Raw genomic sequence first — 19,762 nt, 5'->3', positions numbered from 1 at the left:
TGAATTATTAACCCCCCCCCCAAAAAAAATTTTAACTAAAACTGTAGGAATTTTGAGCTCTCCAAAAGTAGTTTGAGACCACAGAGACTGCTGCATCAAACAACTGAAAAAACTGTGAAAAAGTCAAGTTAATATACTCGGTAACATAGTCAGTTATAGTTGTTTAAATGTCTGCTAAAGAATGATACCCACCCCAAACTTGTTGTCTGGAATATCTCTGAATGACAGTCATTTGAGTAAAATGGTTCTTCCTAATGTCTAGATTATTGGAAAAAGAATTATAAAGGAAGATCTAATTGTTTATTTTTAAAAAATAATTAATTTCTAAAATAGGAATGTTCTTCCACAGTGCAGAGCTGTTGCACCAAATAAACTTAGAAAGAGAAGTTAAAATACGTTCCATTCCAGAAATCCCAGAAGAAAAACTCTATTTTGTGTGCCCCACTGTAAGCGGGTGCCACTTTTTTAAACTTTAAAAGAACAGAAGTTTAATTAAAAAGGTATGTTACAAAAGGCACTATTGAGCTTGCAAAAGCATTAAGTGCAGTTTTCAGGTTTATACCAAATAATGAAGCTATTTAAGTGTGTATGAAACAGTCACTAGTGAGCAATAGCCATCAATCCCGTTAAGGTTTGCATTCGTAAAGCCACGCTCTGTACCAGTGAGAGCTACAGGTGGTGACGGGACCAGTATGACATGATAACAGCCTGCCTACCATTAGTGTTTCTTTAGCCATACATTTAGGTTACAAAAGTCCCAGAAGGCTATATACTCACATTTCCTGCGGCACCCATGAGTCCTAATCCTTTTTTTTTTTTTTAAATTGCACAGCCTTTTAAGGTTTTAATTATTTTTCTAATCAGTTTTGTGTTGTAAATATAAGCTAGGTTGCCTTTTTTTTTTTCCTTTTAAAATGTATTTATTTTAAACAGCTAGCAGCACTAGAGAACTCTTTCTGGAAGCCTTCTTTCAAGCAACATTACAAACATGAAACTGTCTCGTTTTTGAAAAAGCAGTCTTCAGTCTCAGCATTGTACTGTCAAAACAAGTCATTTTTACAGAAGGCTAAAGAAAGAATAAAATTATTGACTGCTGTAATAAAAAGTCATTACCACATCCAGGCTAGAGACATAGTGAAAGTGTAGATTTCAGTGAAAATAGTTGTAGGCCTTACTCGTCTTTCTTAACAGTTGGGAAATAAGTAGCTGTATCACAGGCCACTGGATACCACTGTAATATATTACAATCTAGACCATTAAGATATGTTGCTGGTAAACTTCCTGAAATTATTGCTGATGTGCTTTTCCATGATAACGATTAACATCTGCTAATGATAAAAGCTTTTGTGGGGAAAAACAAACTAATTTTATCTTTTAATCTTAAAACTAACCTTTAGCAGAATACCAGTAATTTCTACAGTGTCCCTTTACTAAAACACTTGTTATTATCATGGCGTTTGTAACAGCCTCAGATTAGGTAAAACTTGAGGTTTTCTGTGTAAATACATGCATACATATATATGTGTGCATATGTGTGTGTGTGTATTCAACTATCTAGATCAACCTGCTGGCTGATTATGCACGACGGTATCACATTCATACCCGTCACTGGAAGGTCGTTGTTACTGAGGCTCTGTCTTAGGCTTTTCAATTGCCATGTTCCCCTGCAAGTGGAAGAACACTTTACAGCCTGCCATCCATTCCTTCTAATAAGATTTCTGGTAAGACTTTGCTGCTGATGTGCTTCCTTCAGACTACCCAGCCAAAGAAATGTAGTTGAGGGCTAATGAGTTAATTGTGATGACTGCTGGTGATAGTAAAATACCACCATTTCTAAGTAAAGGTTCAGCTCACTGCTCTACTGGCAACAAGGGTTAATTCATAGCTACTGGACAACTGCACTGACTGTCACTAACTTCTTGCATATCACCAGTAATCTATCATCTCATATATGGCATAAAGACATATATTCAATTTTTGCAACATACATTTGTCCTCAATTGAGGAAAAATAAATAGCCAAGTGCAAACCTCATGTCACTTTAGTAACATTGTAATTTTTTCCTCCACTCTAACAATGAAAATATAATTAAAGTTCCAGGAAAATAAATCATAGCTTAGTGAGCAGGAGGCTGTGAAAAATAACGCAGTTTTAACAGAGCATGGTTGATGCAAGCTGGACTGTAGCGCCCAGGGCTCCCAGGGTCTGGAGAGAGTGAGGCAGCATTACCATATTTCCCTGGACTTCCTGTCACAGGACTGTTTCTTCCTGGACTAGAACACACTGAAGCATTTGGTGGGCCAGCAGCTGTGCTTTGGGACTTGAATCTTCCCTTCAATGCCGGACTTGGCCAACTGGAAGGAAGACAAAAGCATTTTGCATTTTGTTAAGAGAACTGCAATAGAGAGAGCAGTAGTGTTACTCAGTATCACTTGTAAGTCTTAGAAATAATGCACCAGCAGAGAAGCACTGTAACTGGTAGATGTCTGAGAAGAAAAAGTGACAGCACAATATATCACAGTGAATTAGACATGGTGCTTAATTAGTGAAATGTAATTTGCTCCAGAATGGCCATGAAGAAGAAATGGGTGCCTGTGAAGCACCCTGATGATTTTGGTCCAATGCTCCCATAAAAAAGGGGCATTAAGGTCAAAATCCACTTGAGCTTGGTTAGTGCTGTAGGTATTATGGCTCATTTGTTTGGCTTTGCAGCAGTACCTTTGCCTGTCAGATGACGAGTACGACTGCACCGCATGTTTCCATTTGTAAATAAGGGGGTACTTCTGTGGATCAATCTGTGCTGCTTCTATAGCTGCTAAGACGTCGCTGTCCAGCTTCGAGGGCTGTTCCCTAGAATAAAAACAGAACAAGATAAAAGAGAATGACACGTTTGTCTAGGCAGTAAGACATCCCAATTCCAAAATATTTTTTTTTATAAAAGCAAATTACCCATGTTCCTCTATAAACAGTTTCTGTATGAACTTTTTGCAGCAGGCCCAGCTATAAATAACTGTCCATTATTACGCAGTAGCCTCATTGTGAAAGTTTTGAAAGTTTAATCTGAGGCCATCCCAACAGTGTAGTGAACACTTTGCTAATTTAAGATAGGCACACCATGAAGTTACAAGTCCATCAGATGAATGGTAAACAGCAAAGTTACCTGAAACTGTGATTTGGAAAGATTTCGTCTCTGTTCCTTGCGTTTCAGATACAGTATTCAGGTAATTAATTGCAAGAGCCCTATGGCTACTGTACAAGCACTGAAGTATCTTAAATGTTGCTTAGTATCACATGAACTTAACCTTGCTGCCAGTGATACTACAAAAAGCATTCTGTTTTGCGTATATGGCCCAAAGGACAAATAAAAGATAATTCATACCCAAGCAGAAATAATTTCTTATTTGTGGGTGGAGTCTTCAACAGAAATTTGTGGGAAGGAGGCTCTTGACGTATTTGTGCCTTATTAGTCTGAATTCCAGATTCCATGGACAATCGCTCCTTTTCTGATGGTATTTTGTGTTCTGTCCTTAACTTGGCCTCTTCAGGTTTACCTGTAGCAATTGGCTCAGAACTTGCCAGTGAAACCGCATAGCAGGTCTTATCCATCTGGTCCTTGGCTATTCTACCCTGACTTGTTCTTTGAGCCAGAATTCTCTCATTCACAGTTTTTTCACTGATTTTACTTGATTCTCCTGCGCCCTCTTGTTCTTGGAAGGTCAGGCTTTCAAATTCTGACATCAAACTGCGAACGGGTGATACACGGCATTCTTCTCCATCACGCAAGTGCTTTCTATCACTAATTATCCTTTCACTGGCCACAGGATTACAAAATCCATTTTTGCTGGAAGAAGCCACCTTTTCGTAGTGCCTGGGGTGATCGGCTGTTTCTATGATGTTTACTGTACGCTCCAGCGACAAGATATCACACTCAGAGTCTCCAATAGCATCGATGCTAGGCTCTTTGGACACAATAGGTGGGCTGTTATTCCGTGCTGCATTTTGTCTGTTTTTAATTTCTTCTAAGCTCATGTCATCGTCATCCTCATCCAAAAACGCTCCAACAGAAATAGAATTGCAGCACTTTTTACTCTTGCCTGTAAACAATTTTAATAAGAGCAACACATAAGCTGACTTGCAACAGAACTCCCATCAAATAAATAAAGTAGGAACGAAACCACAGTCTTTATGCCTTACTTTATTTATTAAGGCCCCCTGTAATTTTACTTATGCAGCAGAATGAACTAACCTAACTTAACCTACAACACAAAATGACAACCTCACGGATTAATCTTTTTTGCAACTAACCTTTTATATCCTAGCTGTCCAAGAACCCTATTTCCTACACTCCTTAATGCAATCATTAGCCAGCAACAAAGGATAAAATCCAAAAGCAGAATAGGCTAGGAAAACATTACTAATATGGAATAGTGTATGTTTTTGTCTCCTCAGCAGCACAGATGCTTATGACTACTCCAACGATTATCCTTCAGGGTCTTGTCCGCCCAGATTTATCCCAGTACCAGACCCCCTTCAGATCCATAGTCACAAAGGAAATGAGGAAGGAGTACGAAGACTTGGGAGCAGTGTGTGTAGTCCATAAATACCTAGCAAGCAGTGATCTAAGAACGTTTAAAAGCTTCCTGGGTTTTGTTGAGTCTATCTCTCACCCTGAAGTGTAAATAGCTAGTTCAGTATTTTAAGAAGTAATTTATTCTGTATCTGTGGATTACAAAATTCCATACTCTACAAAGGAATTCCCAAATGCTCTGAAGAAAAAAAAATATATACTTAAAGTGGAGGTGTTCTTACAGGAATTTCATTTAGGGGCTATAATCAAGTAAAGAACTTCTAATGAGGTCTGTTCTAATTCTCCCATGTTCACATTGTTGTTAGCTACTTTTTCAATGCTATAATCAGACTGTTTGGATAAGAGATTAATAATAGCAACCACAACAGGTGAATACCATTTCCCTGGGCACCATGCTTTTCCCTCCCTCCTCTCCCTAGGTACAACCTGTTGTTTGTAACATTTGCCTTTTCTTACCAGAAGGATGTGGAGTTTTAAATCTATTGCAGGTTTCATTTTCCCCTGTCTCTTGCTGAGCCTTTTCGCTCATTTCCCGATGACTCAGGTACTCTTCTAATTTTCGCAACCCCTCCTGGGAAGACAGATCAACAAAACAGCCCAGAAATTCCCAGTATTCAACCCACGGGAACCCCAGTTCATGAGCTAACTCCCTGCAATAAATAAAATAAAACGAATCATTTGTGAAGACATAAATATTAGTTTGACAATAACTTTTTCTGAATACATTTTATCAGCTATTAATAGGAGTATAAACGTGCAACTAGGCAACACAATTCCACAACAATCAACAGTCTGTGCAAGCGGTACACACGCTGTTAGCAAGCATAGTATCATCTGGTTTTTTAGAATATTTTTCAAATGTTATCTGTTTTTACAGTTAGCACTGTACATATTGCCATTTTTAAGCTGACTGTATCTAGACATCAGATGGACATGAATCCACACCGATGTAGGCATGGTTTGGATGATACTCCATTTAATGGCTTTCTTTTTTATTATTTGGGGATGGGAGAAGGTAAGAGGAAGCAAGGGGTTCTTTTAAGGAAAGGAATGTGATCAGCTGGTAACAAAGTATGGTTTTCTCTATATATTGCTGATACAAGGTATTTTAACAGCAAGGACACATGATAACACACAATTTTTGTAAAGCAGAACATTTGTATTAGGACCTTTTCATTCTGCTATCTTTTTAATAGTTCCACATTTTACAGAATAAGTAGTTTGAGCATAATTTTAGATCTCCTGACAAATTAGGTGAGTGAATGTTTGGGAAAAGCATTCAGCATGTATCAACAAAACCAAAATATTTTGTTATTGGCAAAGCTGGAAAGCCAGGTCTCACAGGTTTAGCTGAAGTATTTTGTTCATACAAAAGTACAATAAAAATCCAAGTACAATATACGTTATAAAATATTTCTGGCAAATAACTTTTGCCCAAAGAGATTGTTCACTAAGTAATAATTGTACTCTTAGTACAAGTGTTTTGCTTTTAATTGCGCTATTGCTAATTCTCTATACTGATACTCTATTAGATACCTTCCAACTCTTTCAACACCTCTTTCCAGATCAGATTTCCTGACATTGTGAAAGAAGCCAGCTTTCTCTCGGGGTGGAGTCTTCCACAGCCTGCGAAATTCTTCAGCCTTTAAAAAAGGAAATAATTTTTTAAAAATCACCACGTACAATATGAAAGTAAATCACTGCTGGCAAAATGCCTACCTATAAGGTTTAGAAGACATTTTGCTGTGCTGTTTACATGTTCAGTCTACAGGCAACAAAACTCATGTTCTGCCACAAGTATTGCTCAATTCTAGCTAGGAAACATCTCATTTTGGATCTAAGGTTATTCCTCCCAGTATGTTTATTAACTTACTTTGGTCTCATAACCATTTATTAAAAGAATAATGATGATAGTATATAACCACCTTAGCGTAATCTGTATTGATACTAGGTCTAGATGGTTTTAATTTGTGCACAGCAGGAAATAAGAGGTGTATCTTACAACATTATAATTTTATTTAATGACAAATGTTCATTTGTTTAGAGGCTTCCACGATGCAAAGGTGGTGTTTTTACATGTATGTATCTGATTCCACAGACTTGTTTCGATTATCATAATATATTCTTGCTGTTTATTCAGAAGTTTGAATTTGAACTCCCAAACTCTACGCCTTTATATATGCAACAGTGACTAGGATCACTAACAGTATGTCAGTAGTCAAAATAATGCATTATTTATACCCTATGTAAAATTTTTCTGAGTATAAAGCATATTTACATTTCTGTCAGGTGAACAGAAAATTGACCAAAAAGCATCTTTAGAAAAAAACAAATTCTTAAGCGTTTTGGTAAAACTCTGTCCTGTAGGAATTGAAGCATCGCAAGACAGAACATTCTCAATCTCATTTACTCACTACGTCTAAAGCTGTTGTACTGTCAGCATGGTCATATGAAACGAAAGAGTAAAGGAAATGCCTATAAATTTAAAATACATTTCACTGGTATCTAAGTATTCCTCATGAAAACAAAAGACTTTTCCTACTATACAATCACTACTCTTCCAAAACTATCCAGTAGCCACTACTTCCTCATCAGCTTTTCCATTTAGAAAAAAATATGAACATTAATTCAAGAAGCAAAGGCACGGTGAACTACTTCAAACTTCCTAGAAATGAGACAAAGATGTAGTTTTTTTTAACCCAGTTCATAGCAACACATAAAGGCTTGTTTTGCATTAGAAAGTTAGAGAAATTATCTGTGAGACAATGCAACATTTGTTAAAGAATACTCTTTGACCAAAATGATTTAAATAGATTACAGTAACAAAAAGAACAGAACAACTTTCTTTCGACTAGATTGGCTTCTGCCCAGAGAAGCTGTGGCTGCCCTGGCAGCGCTCAAGGCCAGGCTGGATGTGGCTTTGGGCAACCTGGTCTGGTGGGAGGTGTCCGTGCCCATGGCAGGGGGTTGGAATTGGGTGATCTTTAAGGTCCCTTCCAACCGAAACCATTCGCTGATTCTATGAAATTTCCATTCTTATTTATGCCACCTGTTTCTGTGTTTTCAGCAATAAAAAGATTTAGAAGTTTCTGTGGTTTTCCCTCACTATGGAAGTAGACCCTGTTCAAGAACAAGAAAGCCACGATCTATAACAGGAGGAACAATGAACTGTGTTTTCTCCTTATTGGAGAAAAAAAATAAAAATGGAAAAAAAAAAGGCATTAGAGTTGGATGGAGTTCTCGTTATATCCTTACCTTTGAGGGGCTCATGGGGCCTGCAAAAGCTCTTATAGACAACACCGGATCTTTGGGGCTGCCAGGGTATTTAGATAAAGGTGTCTGGGGGCTCTCATCTGTCTGATCGGGTGACCAGGGCGCACCAATTACAGGAGCTGAGGAATTGTCTTCTGCTCGCAGCAGTGGTACATAGTATCGACCTCAAATAAAATAATACATTTCTTAACTTCATGTTACGTTAGCCTGCTGTTTCTTCCAAGAAAATCAATCCTCCTACTTCACCATCTGACTTTCATTAGTAAAAATGCTTGTAATTCAAACTCACTGTTTCAGTATTTATTGACTGCTTGCAGGTTGTAATGCAGTTCAGGCTCCCTTCTCTCTCAAATGCAACAATGCATGCATTGATTAACACGACAATTCCTAAAGATTGTCAGCAAAGTTCGAAACTTAGGTTTTCAAATGCCCAAACTCACACGTGACAAAACAGGGAAATCTTTCATGTCGAGGAAATTACATGACTTCCAAACATGACAAATAAACCTCCTGCTCTGTAGAGGGCTTTTGTTTGCTTTTAGATTAAATTTTCTGTTATAGACTCAATGGATAGAATAAGGGCCATGCCTACCTTACAGAGCTATGAGGAACACCTTGTGATCCATACAGTAAGAGTACTGACCACATAATTTAAAAGACACAAAAAGTTCTCTGTTCCTTGCCAGTTTTAGAGTTTCTTTTTGATTTTTACAGCACTGTACAGTAGCACCACTTATGAACAGAAATGCTACAGAAAACAAAGAGAAGACAGCAAAGGTCCTGGCGAAGAATAAAATGTATCATGTGCCTGATATGGTATATAACTCTGAATACAGACCTTTCAAATACTCTCTTAGTTTTTCTTTCAATTCTGCAGATTTATTCTTGCTTCTCTCACACACTACCTGTTAATATAATAATAGTTGTTTATTAAAAAAACATAAGGCATCAATCTCCAGTCAATTGCAATGAGTTCTTGAATAGTCACATTACTGGCTTCTACCAACCTCATCCAGTTCTTTTAATTCATAGTTCAACTAACCACTAAAATACACCCACATCCATAAAATGGACACTGTAAAGAAAAAACAGGGAATCATAAAATCCAGAACTTTCTTTCGGATATAATCAACACAAAATATTTTCCATGTTATCAGAGATTTACACTCTAGTCATGGCACTAGTATCTCAGCCTTCTATCTACAGTAGTCAGTAAATGTTCAACCTTGAAAAATGCTGCTAAGGCATAATGTTTTTGTTGTGAACCATGGAGAGACTTACTTCTGCTGGAGTTTGATCGTATTTGTTCCTTGGATTTTTTACAATAGCTGGGTGTGAGGTAAGCACATTAACAACGTCCAAATTCCCAAACTTGCAGGCAAAATGCAATGGAGTATCAAATCCCTGTGACGGGAAAGAGGGAAAATTCACATATATTTGGAAACACAATAGAGTCACTCCCCTGTACTTTATTTTGAGACTAGGAAGTAACCAAACATCATGACTGATTGACCGGGCTCTTAATAGATCGTTTCTCACCATACTGTGGAATAATGATGATTAAAAAACACAAAACCCATGAACAGCTCATTTTTCCTAGAAATGACCCCTTCTACTGTCTTTTCTTCTCCCTTACACTTTCCTAATCCCTTCCAGCTGTTTTCATAACAGTAAGAAACTGACAAATGTACAAATCTTACCATTTTATCTGGTGTATTAAGGTAAAGGTCAACAATATATCGGATGCGGTTCTTTAACATTGTACTATCATCATCTGGATACATAAGCCGCATAAATTCGGGATTTTCCAAAGTGTCCAGTAATAACTGGCAGATACCAGGTTGATTCTCTTTGGCAGCAACATGCATGACATTGTACCTGCACCCTTCCTGAAAACAAAAAAGACTTAGAATGAACAAAACAGACTTAGACTGAACAAAAATCTAAACACTCATACTCTCTACTGATTTAACGATGAAAATACAAAGGTTCCCACACAGTCTTATATTTAGATTTTTATTTCTTAATATTATCTTAGGAAAATACGTTTACAAAACAGTAGGTAAACATTCAGAGCTGCAATAGGTTACACAGCACTGTAAAGACATGTATCTACATACCCACATTATTCTTAAAATTAACTACATTATCCTTCCACTCAGCTATAGTCTGTTTTGACATTTAGGGCAAAAACGTAGCAAAGAAGGTACATGGTATTAAGGTATTACATAATAAAAGGATAGGAAGTGCACTATGTAAAAAGAGCAAGAAGGCATATATATAAAATTCAGTGCACTGTAACACATTACATACTAAATGTTAACAGCCTCACAAAGCTGGTTTGATAGAAGTTAGTTGTTAAAGTGTGATTGCCAGTGTTTGCTAAATGATAAGCTACGAGTGGATTTTAGATCCGCAGCATGTTTTGAAATTCACAGCATGGTGGTCCCAAGGTGAGCAGTGCTGTAGGATCATCTAGTCACAGCCTAGACACTCCCCTGTTCCATAATATCATTCCATTAAAAATAGTGGTTGAAAGTTATCAATACCAAGTGAAGACAAGGCTATTCTCCATTACTGATCAAAACTATTCTTTCCCTCAAGAACTGCATACTCCGTTTCTTTAGCTCTTCTGAAGCAAAGAAAACTCAAATATCCTGGGGGTACTTCTGAAAGACAGACAACGGCCACATTTCTGTAAGCTTCCAGCTAATATCAGTAAACACTGAGAAACTGTGCACCATAGAAAGAAGTTTTCTCAAAGGAAGAGCAGGAACAATATTAATTCCAGTTCTGCTTATCAGGCCCCGAAGTTAAATCACTGAACTAGAACTGGGATTTTTTTATATTTTTATTTTTTTACCTGCACAACTGTTGGATTGTCTCCAGATCCAATCAGATAGCGAGGGTTGCTCCAAATAAGTTCTGAAAACGTTGATATATCTCCTTTCTCAACAGCTTTCCGAAGTTTAGCAGTAAGATCCTGAGTACGTGGACTTTTATAACTGTTGGCCCTTTCCTTATTAGCAGTTTCCGTCTCAGGGGAGCATAAGCCATCTATTAAAACAAAAGTATCATACTTCTATATGCATTCTTTAAAGTGATCGCTACTTTAATACCACCATCATAATCTTTTAATCTAAACTATTAATTTTGCCTCATTAACGTAAAGAGGTAAATACATACATACATATATATATATATATATTATTGACAAGACATTTCAACAGACTAGTAGGTAGTAACAGGTAGGGAGGAAAATATGACTCAATTGTCTTGTGAAACTGTTTCAGAGTTAATATGGACTGAAAAATTGTGTAACTACTAATCTGCTTCCATCCAAAACTAAAAGCAAAATTCAACAAGAAATAAGAACTTTCTGAATATTTGAAATTGCTTTTGCAATTATATGATTCAAGTCTCTTTAATCTAGCAACTGGGAACACTGTGAAATACGATCATGGGTTACCATTTTATTTCTGAATATCAGACCTTACTGAACAATTAAGTAGAGTTTTAATATACTGTGCAATTTTACCTGCACCTTATTAAACCTGAAACTCCTGAAGTCCGTGAGTAGAATCAAATGCCACCAAATATAACCAGACACTACTAAGCAACATATCTATGCAGGCTGTTAACAACATTTCAGATTTTGAAGAGTAGCAATATTTTTTAGTGTAAAATTTGTGCAAACCAGTACAAAGGCAATCATTTTAAAAGTAATAAATTTATCACAACAAACCAATCGCAATTCATTAAGATGCTTCACTGTATCGCTTTGATTTTTTTTTCTTGTTATAAGTACATTGGTTATGAAGTGGTCGGTTCTTTTCTGATTAAAAAAACAGATTGCATATTGTATCTACAGTACACATGAATACTCTCACTAACCTCTGTTAAATGATCCTATTTTCATTGGAGACAAAGTTAAAGAGGACTTGGTTGGAGATGGAAAGTAATCGCAAATTCCTTTAGCAAATTTCTCAGCATCTTCTCTGTTTGAAAAAGCTTTAAAACGGGAACCCTTAATCATCTTAACAGCTTGGAGAGCTTCTTTTTTATCTTCATAAACATGTATTCTCTCTGAAACAATGTACAATCAACATTGGCATTTCAATACCTCAGATTTGTTCCTAGAAACAGATTATAAAATTATCAGACTATCCTTCCAGTTTGGTCGTAAACTGCTTCTCTACGAACATGGCAAAAGAATCAAAGTCTATTTAAATTTTATCCTAGGAAACTGAGAGGAAGAATTTTACACATTCCAACTAACATCAGGTGCTATCTGTACAGTGGACGTTCACATCAATCAATGTTTTGAAGATCTCTTTTATATACAGCCAGCTTCTATATGACAGTATTTCACATCTAGACTGAAAAGCAAACTTCGAGCTGCACCCTGCACTATTTTCCATGTTTTTCTGTGCAGGAAGCTCAGTATGTAAGTGACCAACACACTGTCAGAACTTTCAGACTTCTCCACAGAACCTTAGATAGCAATCAAACCATTCTCCTTCCTCTCCTTTCCCATTTAAGTAATTTTGTTCAACTTAAGATACGGGACTATCTTTTGTATGAGAACAAATACTTACTACTGCCTCAGAGTGCATGACGCTTTATGCACTACTGTAAGCCTGCCACTAGGTCACTTAGTAATTCCTTATGGCAGTATTTACAGGTGAAATGTGAAGAATGACCAATGCCTCTTGATACCAATTGGCATTCAGATAGAAAGGAAAATATGAAATTTGTTATATCATTTTAGCTTCGACTGATGGTAGTATAAATAGCTTTTTGATTGTTTATTTTTAAGATTACTTTTTTATTCTTGAGTGGAAATAAAATCACAGGAGGGGTACAAGAGAAGGAGAAAGATTTTTTCTTTCTATTTTTTTATAGCTAAGCTATACCTAGTAGAGGATTTTCATGTGCATCAAATACTATGGCAGAACAGCTGGGATGTTTCATAACTGTATTTCCATGCCTCAAAAGATCCAGTAAGTGCTATATACAGGAACAAAAAAACCACAGCTTCAATCAGCGCCTAAAATAGTAGCACAGTGGTGTTTGTACCATCTGCTTTACAGAAAAAAGTCTATCTACATATGATTGTAAAATGGTTATGGTTGGAAGTAAAAAAACCCAACTGTGTATGTCCAATTTCAGATAATGCTTGTCACAGATAGACAGAAATTGGGGCAAGTCTGGCACAAGCACAGAGCAGAAGAAACCACAGTATGTCTTACAGTGCTTTACAGAACATGGATTCTAATAATGTAATAAAGCATAATATAAATTATGCTAGGAAAATCATTTATAATAAAGAATTTGAGTATTATTATAAAGGTCTACTATCTTAGAAAGCAAAATACACAATCTCTTAATAGTCAAACTTTATGTTTTTTTGTTTGTTTGTTTTGTTGTTTTTGTGTGTGTGTGTGTGTTGAGAGGCAACTTCATGTGTCATTCCTCAAATGGGTATCTCCAACTGTCACTGAAACAGCACAGTTGCAGTCTATGGTGGACTTCAGGAAAGGAATTTTAAAAAGGATGAAATACCATCCTGATTTTCCAGATTGACTTAAACTAGTCAACTGGGAGTACAGCATGGATTCTAAACTCAAAATAATCACATTACCAAAATCAACACATCTTAATTCTACAGAGTACTTTCTGTAACAGTTGCTTATACATCTACCTCCTCATTAAACCACCCAAATATCACTGAACTCTCACTCTGACTACAAGGGCTACTAAGCAGAACTTCACAGAACAGACGTCCAGTTTAGGTCTTAAATGAAAAAATCCTGAATAACCTAGCTATGGGATTGTATGAAAACCGAAACAACAACAGTGTGAACATGTCCCAGCTGATAGGGCAAACAGCCACGAAGCAATTGCAGTCAAAGGTTAATTATGTCATATCTGAACAAGCAAAGTTACTTGTAACTTACATAAAAATACATTTGTTAATAATTAATAAAGCTCAGTCTTTTTAAATACTGGCCCAATGTTTCTTAATACTAATTCACACAGATATGTCCACAATTAATTCCTGCACAATAGAAATTATTTCATTTTTTGGCAAGACTGCTACTATTCACGTAGTTCTTCCTCTCCCTTTTTCCTCAAGGGAGAAAAAGAAAGATAAAGAAGTCATGGCAATTTTAATAGTGTAAAATCATGTGCATTCATGCTTCACAAACAAATGCTTTTTGCTCATATTTGGTGTCCACTCACCTTTACTGCCTTAATTTACAGTGATATGTAACTGGATATTATGGAAAGCACTCCTGAGAAAATAATACTTTGTTTTACTACACAATATGAAAAGCACAGGCCAGATTTGAGCACCTCAGAAACACACATGATATTTACCGTTTCTTGCCAATATGTCATCATAAACGGGACAAACACCATAGTATAGCGGAGGATCTCTGGATGGCGTCTGAACACTCATCTGTGAATCAGCATATCCTGCTCCACAGACTGGAGCTGAACAGTTCATGTGCATCACAGCTTCTTCTTCTTCTGGAGGGTTCAGACCCACACAATACCCAAAGTCTGCCTCTTCAGGAACATTTCCCTCATGGTTGTGATTCAGCATTGCATTTTTCAAAGCCTTCTGAGATTCTGCCTGGCTGCTGTCAGAAGGGACATTTCCAGCAGCAGCCTCTGACCAACCTGATTCTTTTTCTTCCAATGCTCCTTGCTGCTCCAACAAAAACTGAGCCAATTTTTTTTCAAAAATAAACCTGGTAGTTGAGGTAATGGGCCCACACTTGAGTCCTGCTCTTACAACTTCTTCTCTAAGCTCATCAGAGGTGAGCTGCTTCAATCGGGATAATATTGCATCCATTGTTATTTCACCTGTAGGAGGGGGGGAAAAAGAGATGAGAGGAACTGTAAATTAGACCAACAACCTTTCTCCTACTATTTAAATGCTGTATTAAAAAAAAGAAAAAAGTATCTTATAACAATTTTTCTGATTCCGAGGAGGTGAATGCAGATGCAGAGAAGGCAAAATATTTTTCAACCCAACCCAACAGTAGAGTTTTCAAGCCACGAGCCTTTAACCATTATTCCCTCTCCTCTCACGAATACTTGAAAGTGTATTTACAATGTACATTTTATTTTCTTTTGTTCTTTTTAGATTTCTTTAACACTTTCAGGATGTAAATTCAATCCAGAATGTTCATGCATGAAAATGTATGACAGGCAGGGATAATATTTGACTCTCGTCAGGAAATGAACAACTGGGGTGAGTAATGGCATAGCAGGACACGATAGCTACCGCAAGAGACTCAGGTTAGACAGCGCCTACAGCTAAAGGCACAGCCAGTATTTCTGTTATTTCACTAAGAATTTCTAGCTGAAAAAAGTGTAAGACGGAAGCATGATGCAGCAGCAAGAGGAGTCTATCTCTGGCAGTGACTCAAGGCTGGAACTATTTACACAACATATTTTTTTCTCAGCCCCCGTTTTGACAGCAAGCAGCCAGAAAAACGGTTGATCTTTTCACATTTCCCTCCTTGACAAAGAGCAGCAACTGAAAGAATTTCTGTATTTCCAAATGAAAACCCTTCTCTCTAGTATGACACCGTAAATTTCCCTGCTCACTTCCTTCCACGTTACCCACACACTTACAGCTTCTGCATGGGCAGCAAAAAGATACTGAAAACATGATGCCAGTACAAATTCCTTGCTGTGAAAAACCTTTGAACCTAAAAAATACAGGATTTGGCGCGTTCAGTAACATAAAAAGCTTCAACATTATTTCATTAGATAATGCATCCATATAATCATAAAGGCTGTGAATGTTGCCTGCTGTACACGATTTAGAAATGACAGCATTATGGCAGGAACGATTACGCTGCCGCGCTCCTTTAGCTCGTTTTCGCTCCTCCTTAACTCGGCCCTTCCCTCACCACCTAACCAGTTCACGCCTGGGGCTGGTGCTCATGACATTTTAAGCACCAATTCAAGCAAGTTACCGCTTCACAAATGGAAGAAGTAAAAATAGTATTTAAACGGTTGTATTTGCACACCAAGGCATGGATCAGAAACTCAGCTAGGACTATTTCTTTCTATTTAAAGCAAAGGGTTTTGTGGTGTTCTTATTTTTTTTCTCCCCTGTAGCACTCCCCATGCACTACTTTCTGTTGTTTAAGCATGGTATGAGAAACACCTGGTCACTCAAAGACTTGTCCTGGTTTATGAACAGGGTTTAAAGCAGCACTTCGCATGAACCAGAACATCCACTACGATGTGCATCTTTGGGTTACTAATGTGAGGCTCGAGCAGTGAGCGGCTGCACCCTAGGGCAGCAGGCCTGCAGCATTTCAAACACGGGATCCTAACACGCTCAGCGTGCTTTTTGTCAAAGCGGACAAACTCAGAAGTGATTCCAACATTGCATCTTCATCACAGAACTGCAGTATAGCCAACACTCCTTCTATTTCATTCGTATGGCCAGCAGCATTATCACAAAATATATCAACAAACTATACATGACCGCATTGCTTTTTAAATTATCTGAAGGTTAAGGTGGCAAAGAGCGAAACTTCTCAATATAAAAAAATTCAGTATTCATAAATTTTTGGAATAGCAAATACAGCCAAGGAAAATTCTCACTGGCATCAGAATTCAAAGCTATCGTATTTCTAAAACTAGGAAATATTTTCTAAAACTGTGGAAACAATGTTAATGCCAAACTTTAGGTAGACTTTCAAATATTTTAACTTGGCAGGTATAGTTATGTGAGTGTGAGGGATGTTTTCTTTGAGCGGTAATTGTTTTTTTTTTCCATGCCTACTTTTAAACGTGTTGTGCTTGGAGCACGTACCTCAGTCCCAGAGTATTTCACAAATACTATCTGAAACCTTACAGAAACCCTGGGAAATGAGAGTATTGCAGCTTCAGAAAACAAGCTGTGCAAAGACACAGTTGATGCTGCTGAGCCACCTCCCCAGAGTATTCCAGCTCCCTCGTGATGCCTGAACCTCCAGAGAACCGCACTGCTAGGGTTATCTGACCTACCCATGGCCCTGCGACTCCGCAGACACACGTGAAGGGTCTGTGAGGGTGGTGAGGCCCTGGCCCAGATGCCCCAAGGAGCTGGGGCTGCCCCATCCCTGGCAGTGCCCAAGGCCAGGCTGGAGGGGGCTTGGAGCAGCCTGGGCTGGTGGAAGGTGCCCCTGACATGGCAGGGGTGTTGGAATGGGTGGGCTTTGAGGTCCCTTCCAACCCAAACCATTCTCTGATTCTACAATTTTCTCACTTCATTTTTTTTTAATAAGTTTTATGCCACTCTTTTAATTAAGGATAAAATGTGACCATAACATTATATGCAAGAATATTAAGACTTTCTATTCTGATCATTTTATTTTTGAGATTAACTGAAAAACGCAGTAAAAATGAAAACTCAGAGCAAGACAGGTTATTGCAGAAACATCTCAACAGAAGTAATTTGAAAGGCATTATATACTGCCTTGAAGAATTAACTCAGGAAACGTTCATGTTTTTAGGGTTCAGAACCAGCATGTTCATTCCAAACACTGCACAAGAGCAGACTCTAAAGTACGTATAGTTCATATACGTAGAGCACGCAGGCACACGTGAAACCTTTCTCCTTGGCTTGTGGTTAAGTCAAAAACATAGGAAACGAGTGATTTCTCTGGTATCTTTAATTTTGATAGAATTTACTGCCTGAAATTTAATTTTCTTCCTCATCAGTGTAAGAAAATAAATTTATTTCATGCATCCATTACAACCGTGTACAACTACATCAGAGAGTCAAATGACAAAGCAGTCCCTCCGTGAAGCAACTGATCTTTGGTTTCAGATCTGTCAGTATGAAGAGTTTTCTGGATAAAAATCGTTTGCATGACAAGTCACCCAGCTGTCAAAGACAATATTCAAATTACCTGCTGACTAGTTTCGTGATAATATATTTTCCTGTTCAGAAACACAATTCAGTTTCTCAAAGCAACATAGTTGTTTGGAATCTCCCATGACAGTTTATTTATTATAGCATTAAATAGATTCATATTTTTAATAACACGGTTTATTTTAGAGTTTTGAAATTTATTTAAAAATAAGACAGAACTTCCATGAAACGTTTGTTCTGACGTTAAGCTCTTAGCTAATGCTAATAAACATCTATCAATTTTTAAATGCACCGCCTATTTCCATCTGTCCAAAACAAAAGGTGTGACTTGCAAACCTGCACAATAGCAGCTGTTTTAAGATAATCCTTTGACGGTTCTGTACGTGCAGATTACAAAAGGTTATTATTTGAACCTTTAAATGCATTTTCTGTAATTTCGAATGATCCAGAGTATGGCCAGCACTAGTGCAGTTACTTTTTTCTAATTTAACACACAAGGTCCTACAAGTTACCTTCAGTGGCTTTACAAATACAGTCACTGCACGTTTGTGGCTTCTTCCTAATCAATCAAAACCTGAAAGAATGGGCAAAAAACGTGTTTTCTTTTGCCTTGCTACATAAGTATGAAACTGCAGAACCTACTTCAAAAAATTAAGGCCAGTACCAGGAGAGAATGAATAATCAACTTTTAAGGGCAGCAATGCTATTCTTTCCGCTATTTATCAAATCGTTCTGTAAATTAGCAATACAAGAACACAGTTTGTTTTTTTTTTCACTACTTATCAAATCCTTCAGTAAATTAGCAATGTAATAAGCTTTTTTTCTTTTTTCCGTTACTTATCAAAGCTTTCAGTAAATAAACACTGCGAGAACACTTTTTTTTCCCACTGCTTATCAAGCCCTTCAGTAAACAAGCAGCACAAGCACACGTTTTCCCCTCGAGCCAGTTATTCACCACGAGACACATCCTGCCTGTCGCAGCACACCGACCGAGAGGGCTGCGGCGCCGACCCGCAGGCTAACAGCGGCTGTGCCCCCCGCCGTTCCCGTGCCGCCGGTCACCACCAAACGCCTCCGAGCGACGCGGCAGAGCCGCACCCCGGCGCGGGGGGGCTGGGCCCCGAGCCCACCGGGGCCTGCAGCGGGCACCCGGGGCCTGCCGAGGGGGGCCGCCCAGCCCGGCCGCGGAGCGCCGCGGGGCTCCCCCCAGCCCCAGCCCCAGCCCCAGCCCCAGCCCCGCGCCCCTCACCTGGGCGGCTCCCGCCGCGGCGCCGGCTCCCCTCAGCGGGCGGCGCGGGAGGGCCGAGCGGGGCCCGGCGGCCGCGCGGCCTCCTGTCCAGCAGCCGTAGCAGCCAGCCCACGGCGCCGATGACGGCGCAGGCGGCCAGGAGCTCCCAGGCCGGCCAGCGGCCCCAGCCGGTCCCCCACAGAGAGCCCCAGCCGCCCCCGGCGGCCCCGGCCCAGCGCTCCATGCCGCGGCCCGCCCGCCGCCCGCCGCCCCTCCCCGCCGGGCCGGGCCCGGTACCTCAGCGGCCTCCCGCCCCGCCGCGAAACGGCCCCGTTGCCCCGGCAACGCGCCCCACGGCATGCCGGGAAGGCGGCTCCTCCCGCCCGGCCCGCTCATGGGCGCCGCGCGGGGGGCGGCGGGAAGGTGGCGCCGCTACCTCAGCGCCCCAAGCCCGGCCGGGAGGGGTGAGGGGGGGACGCGGCCAGGCCTTACCGTGCCGGGGGCGGCCGCCTCGAGTCTCCCGCTGGCGCTGCTGGCCGCCGCTCGGCGCCTGACGGCGGGGGAAGGCCGCTGAGGGCCGGGCGTGGCGGCCTGCGAGGCGAGCGGCCGGTCCAGCACCGAGAGGCGGCTGCTGCAGGAGCGGCGAGCAGGCGGCTGAAGCCGTGTGGTGGTTCGGTGGTTCCGTGCCTGCCCTCCTGCAGCCGGGGCCAGCCGCCGCCGCCGAGCCTCCCGCGCCTCCGCCGCCAGGCTCCCGCTGCCCCGGCCGCGGTGCGCGGTG

General features: G+C 39.8%; 1 protein-coding gene across 1 annotated transcript; it reads right to left on the bottom strand.

Annotated features, from left to right (window-relative positions):
- Positions 1-894: 894 nt before the first annotated feature.
- ANKLE2 (ankyrin repeat and LEM domain containing 2) lies at positions 895-19,359 on the bottom strand. The gene is given in 14 exon segments (XM_083803460.1): positions 895-2,354; positions 2,719-2,850; positions 3,380-4,094; positions 5,045-5,238; positions 6,125-6,231; positions 7,844-8,025; positions 8,700-8,766; positions 9,143-9,265; positions 9,562-9,750; positions 10,725-10,918; positions 11,756-11,947; positions 14,246-14,737; positions 19,006-19,246; positions 19,249-19,359. Coding segments are annotated over 14 exon segments (3,162 nt in total). The 5' UTR covers positions 19,345-19,359; the 3' UTR covers positions 895-2,116.
- Positions 19,360-19,762: the final 403 nt, after the last annotated feature.

The sequence above is a fragment of the Anser anser genome (genome assembly GCF_964211835.1).
Source record: "Anser anser genome assembly, chromosome: 18".
Classification (NCBI taxonomy): Eukaryota; Metazoa; Chordata; class Aves; order Anseriformes; family Anatidae; genus Anser; species Anser anser.
Note: the sequence above shows the minus strand (reverse complement) of the source record. Positions and strands in the feature narration are given on the sequence as shown.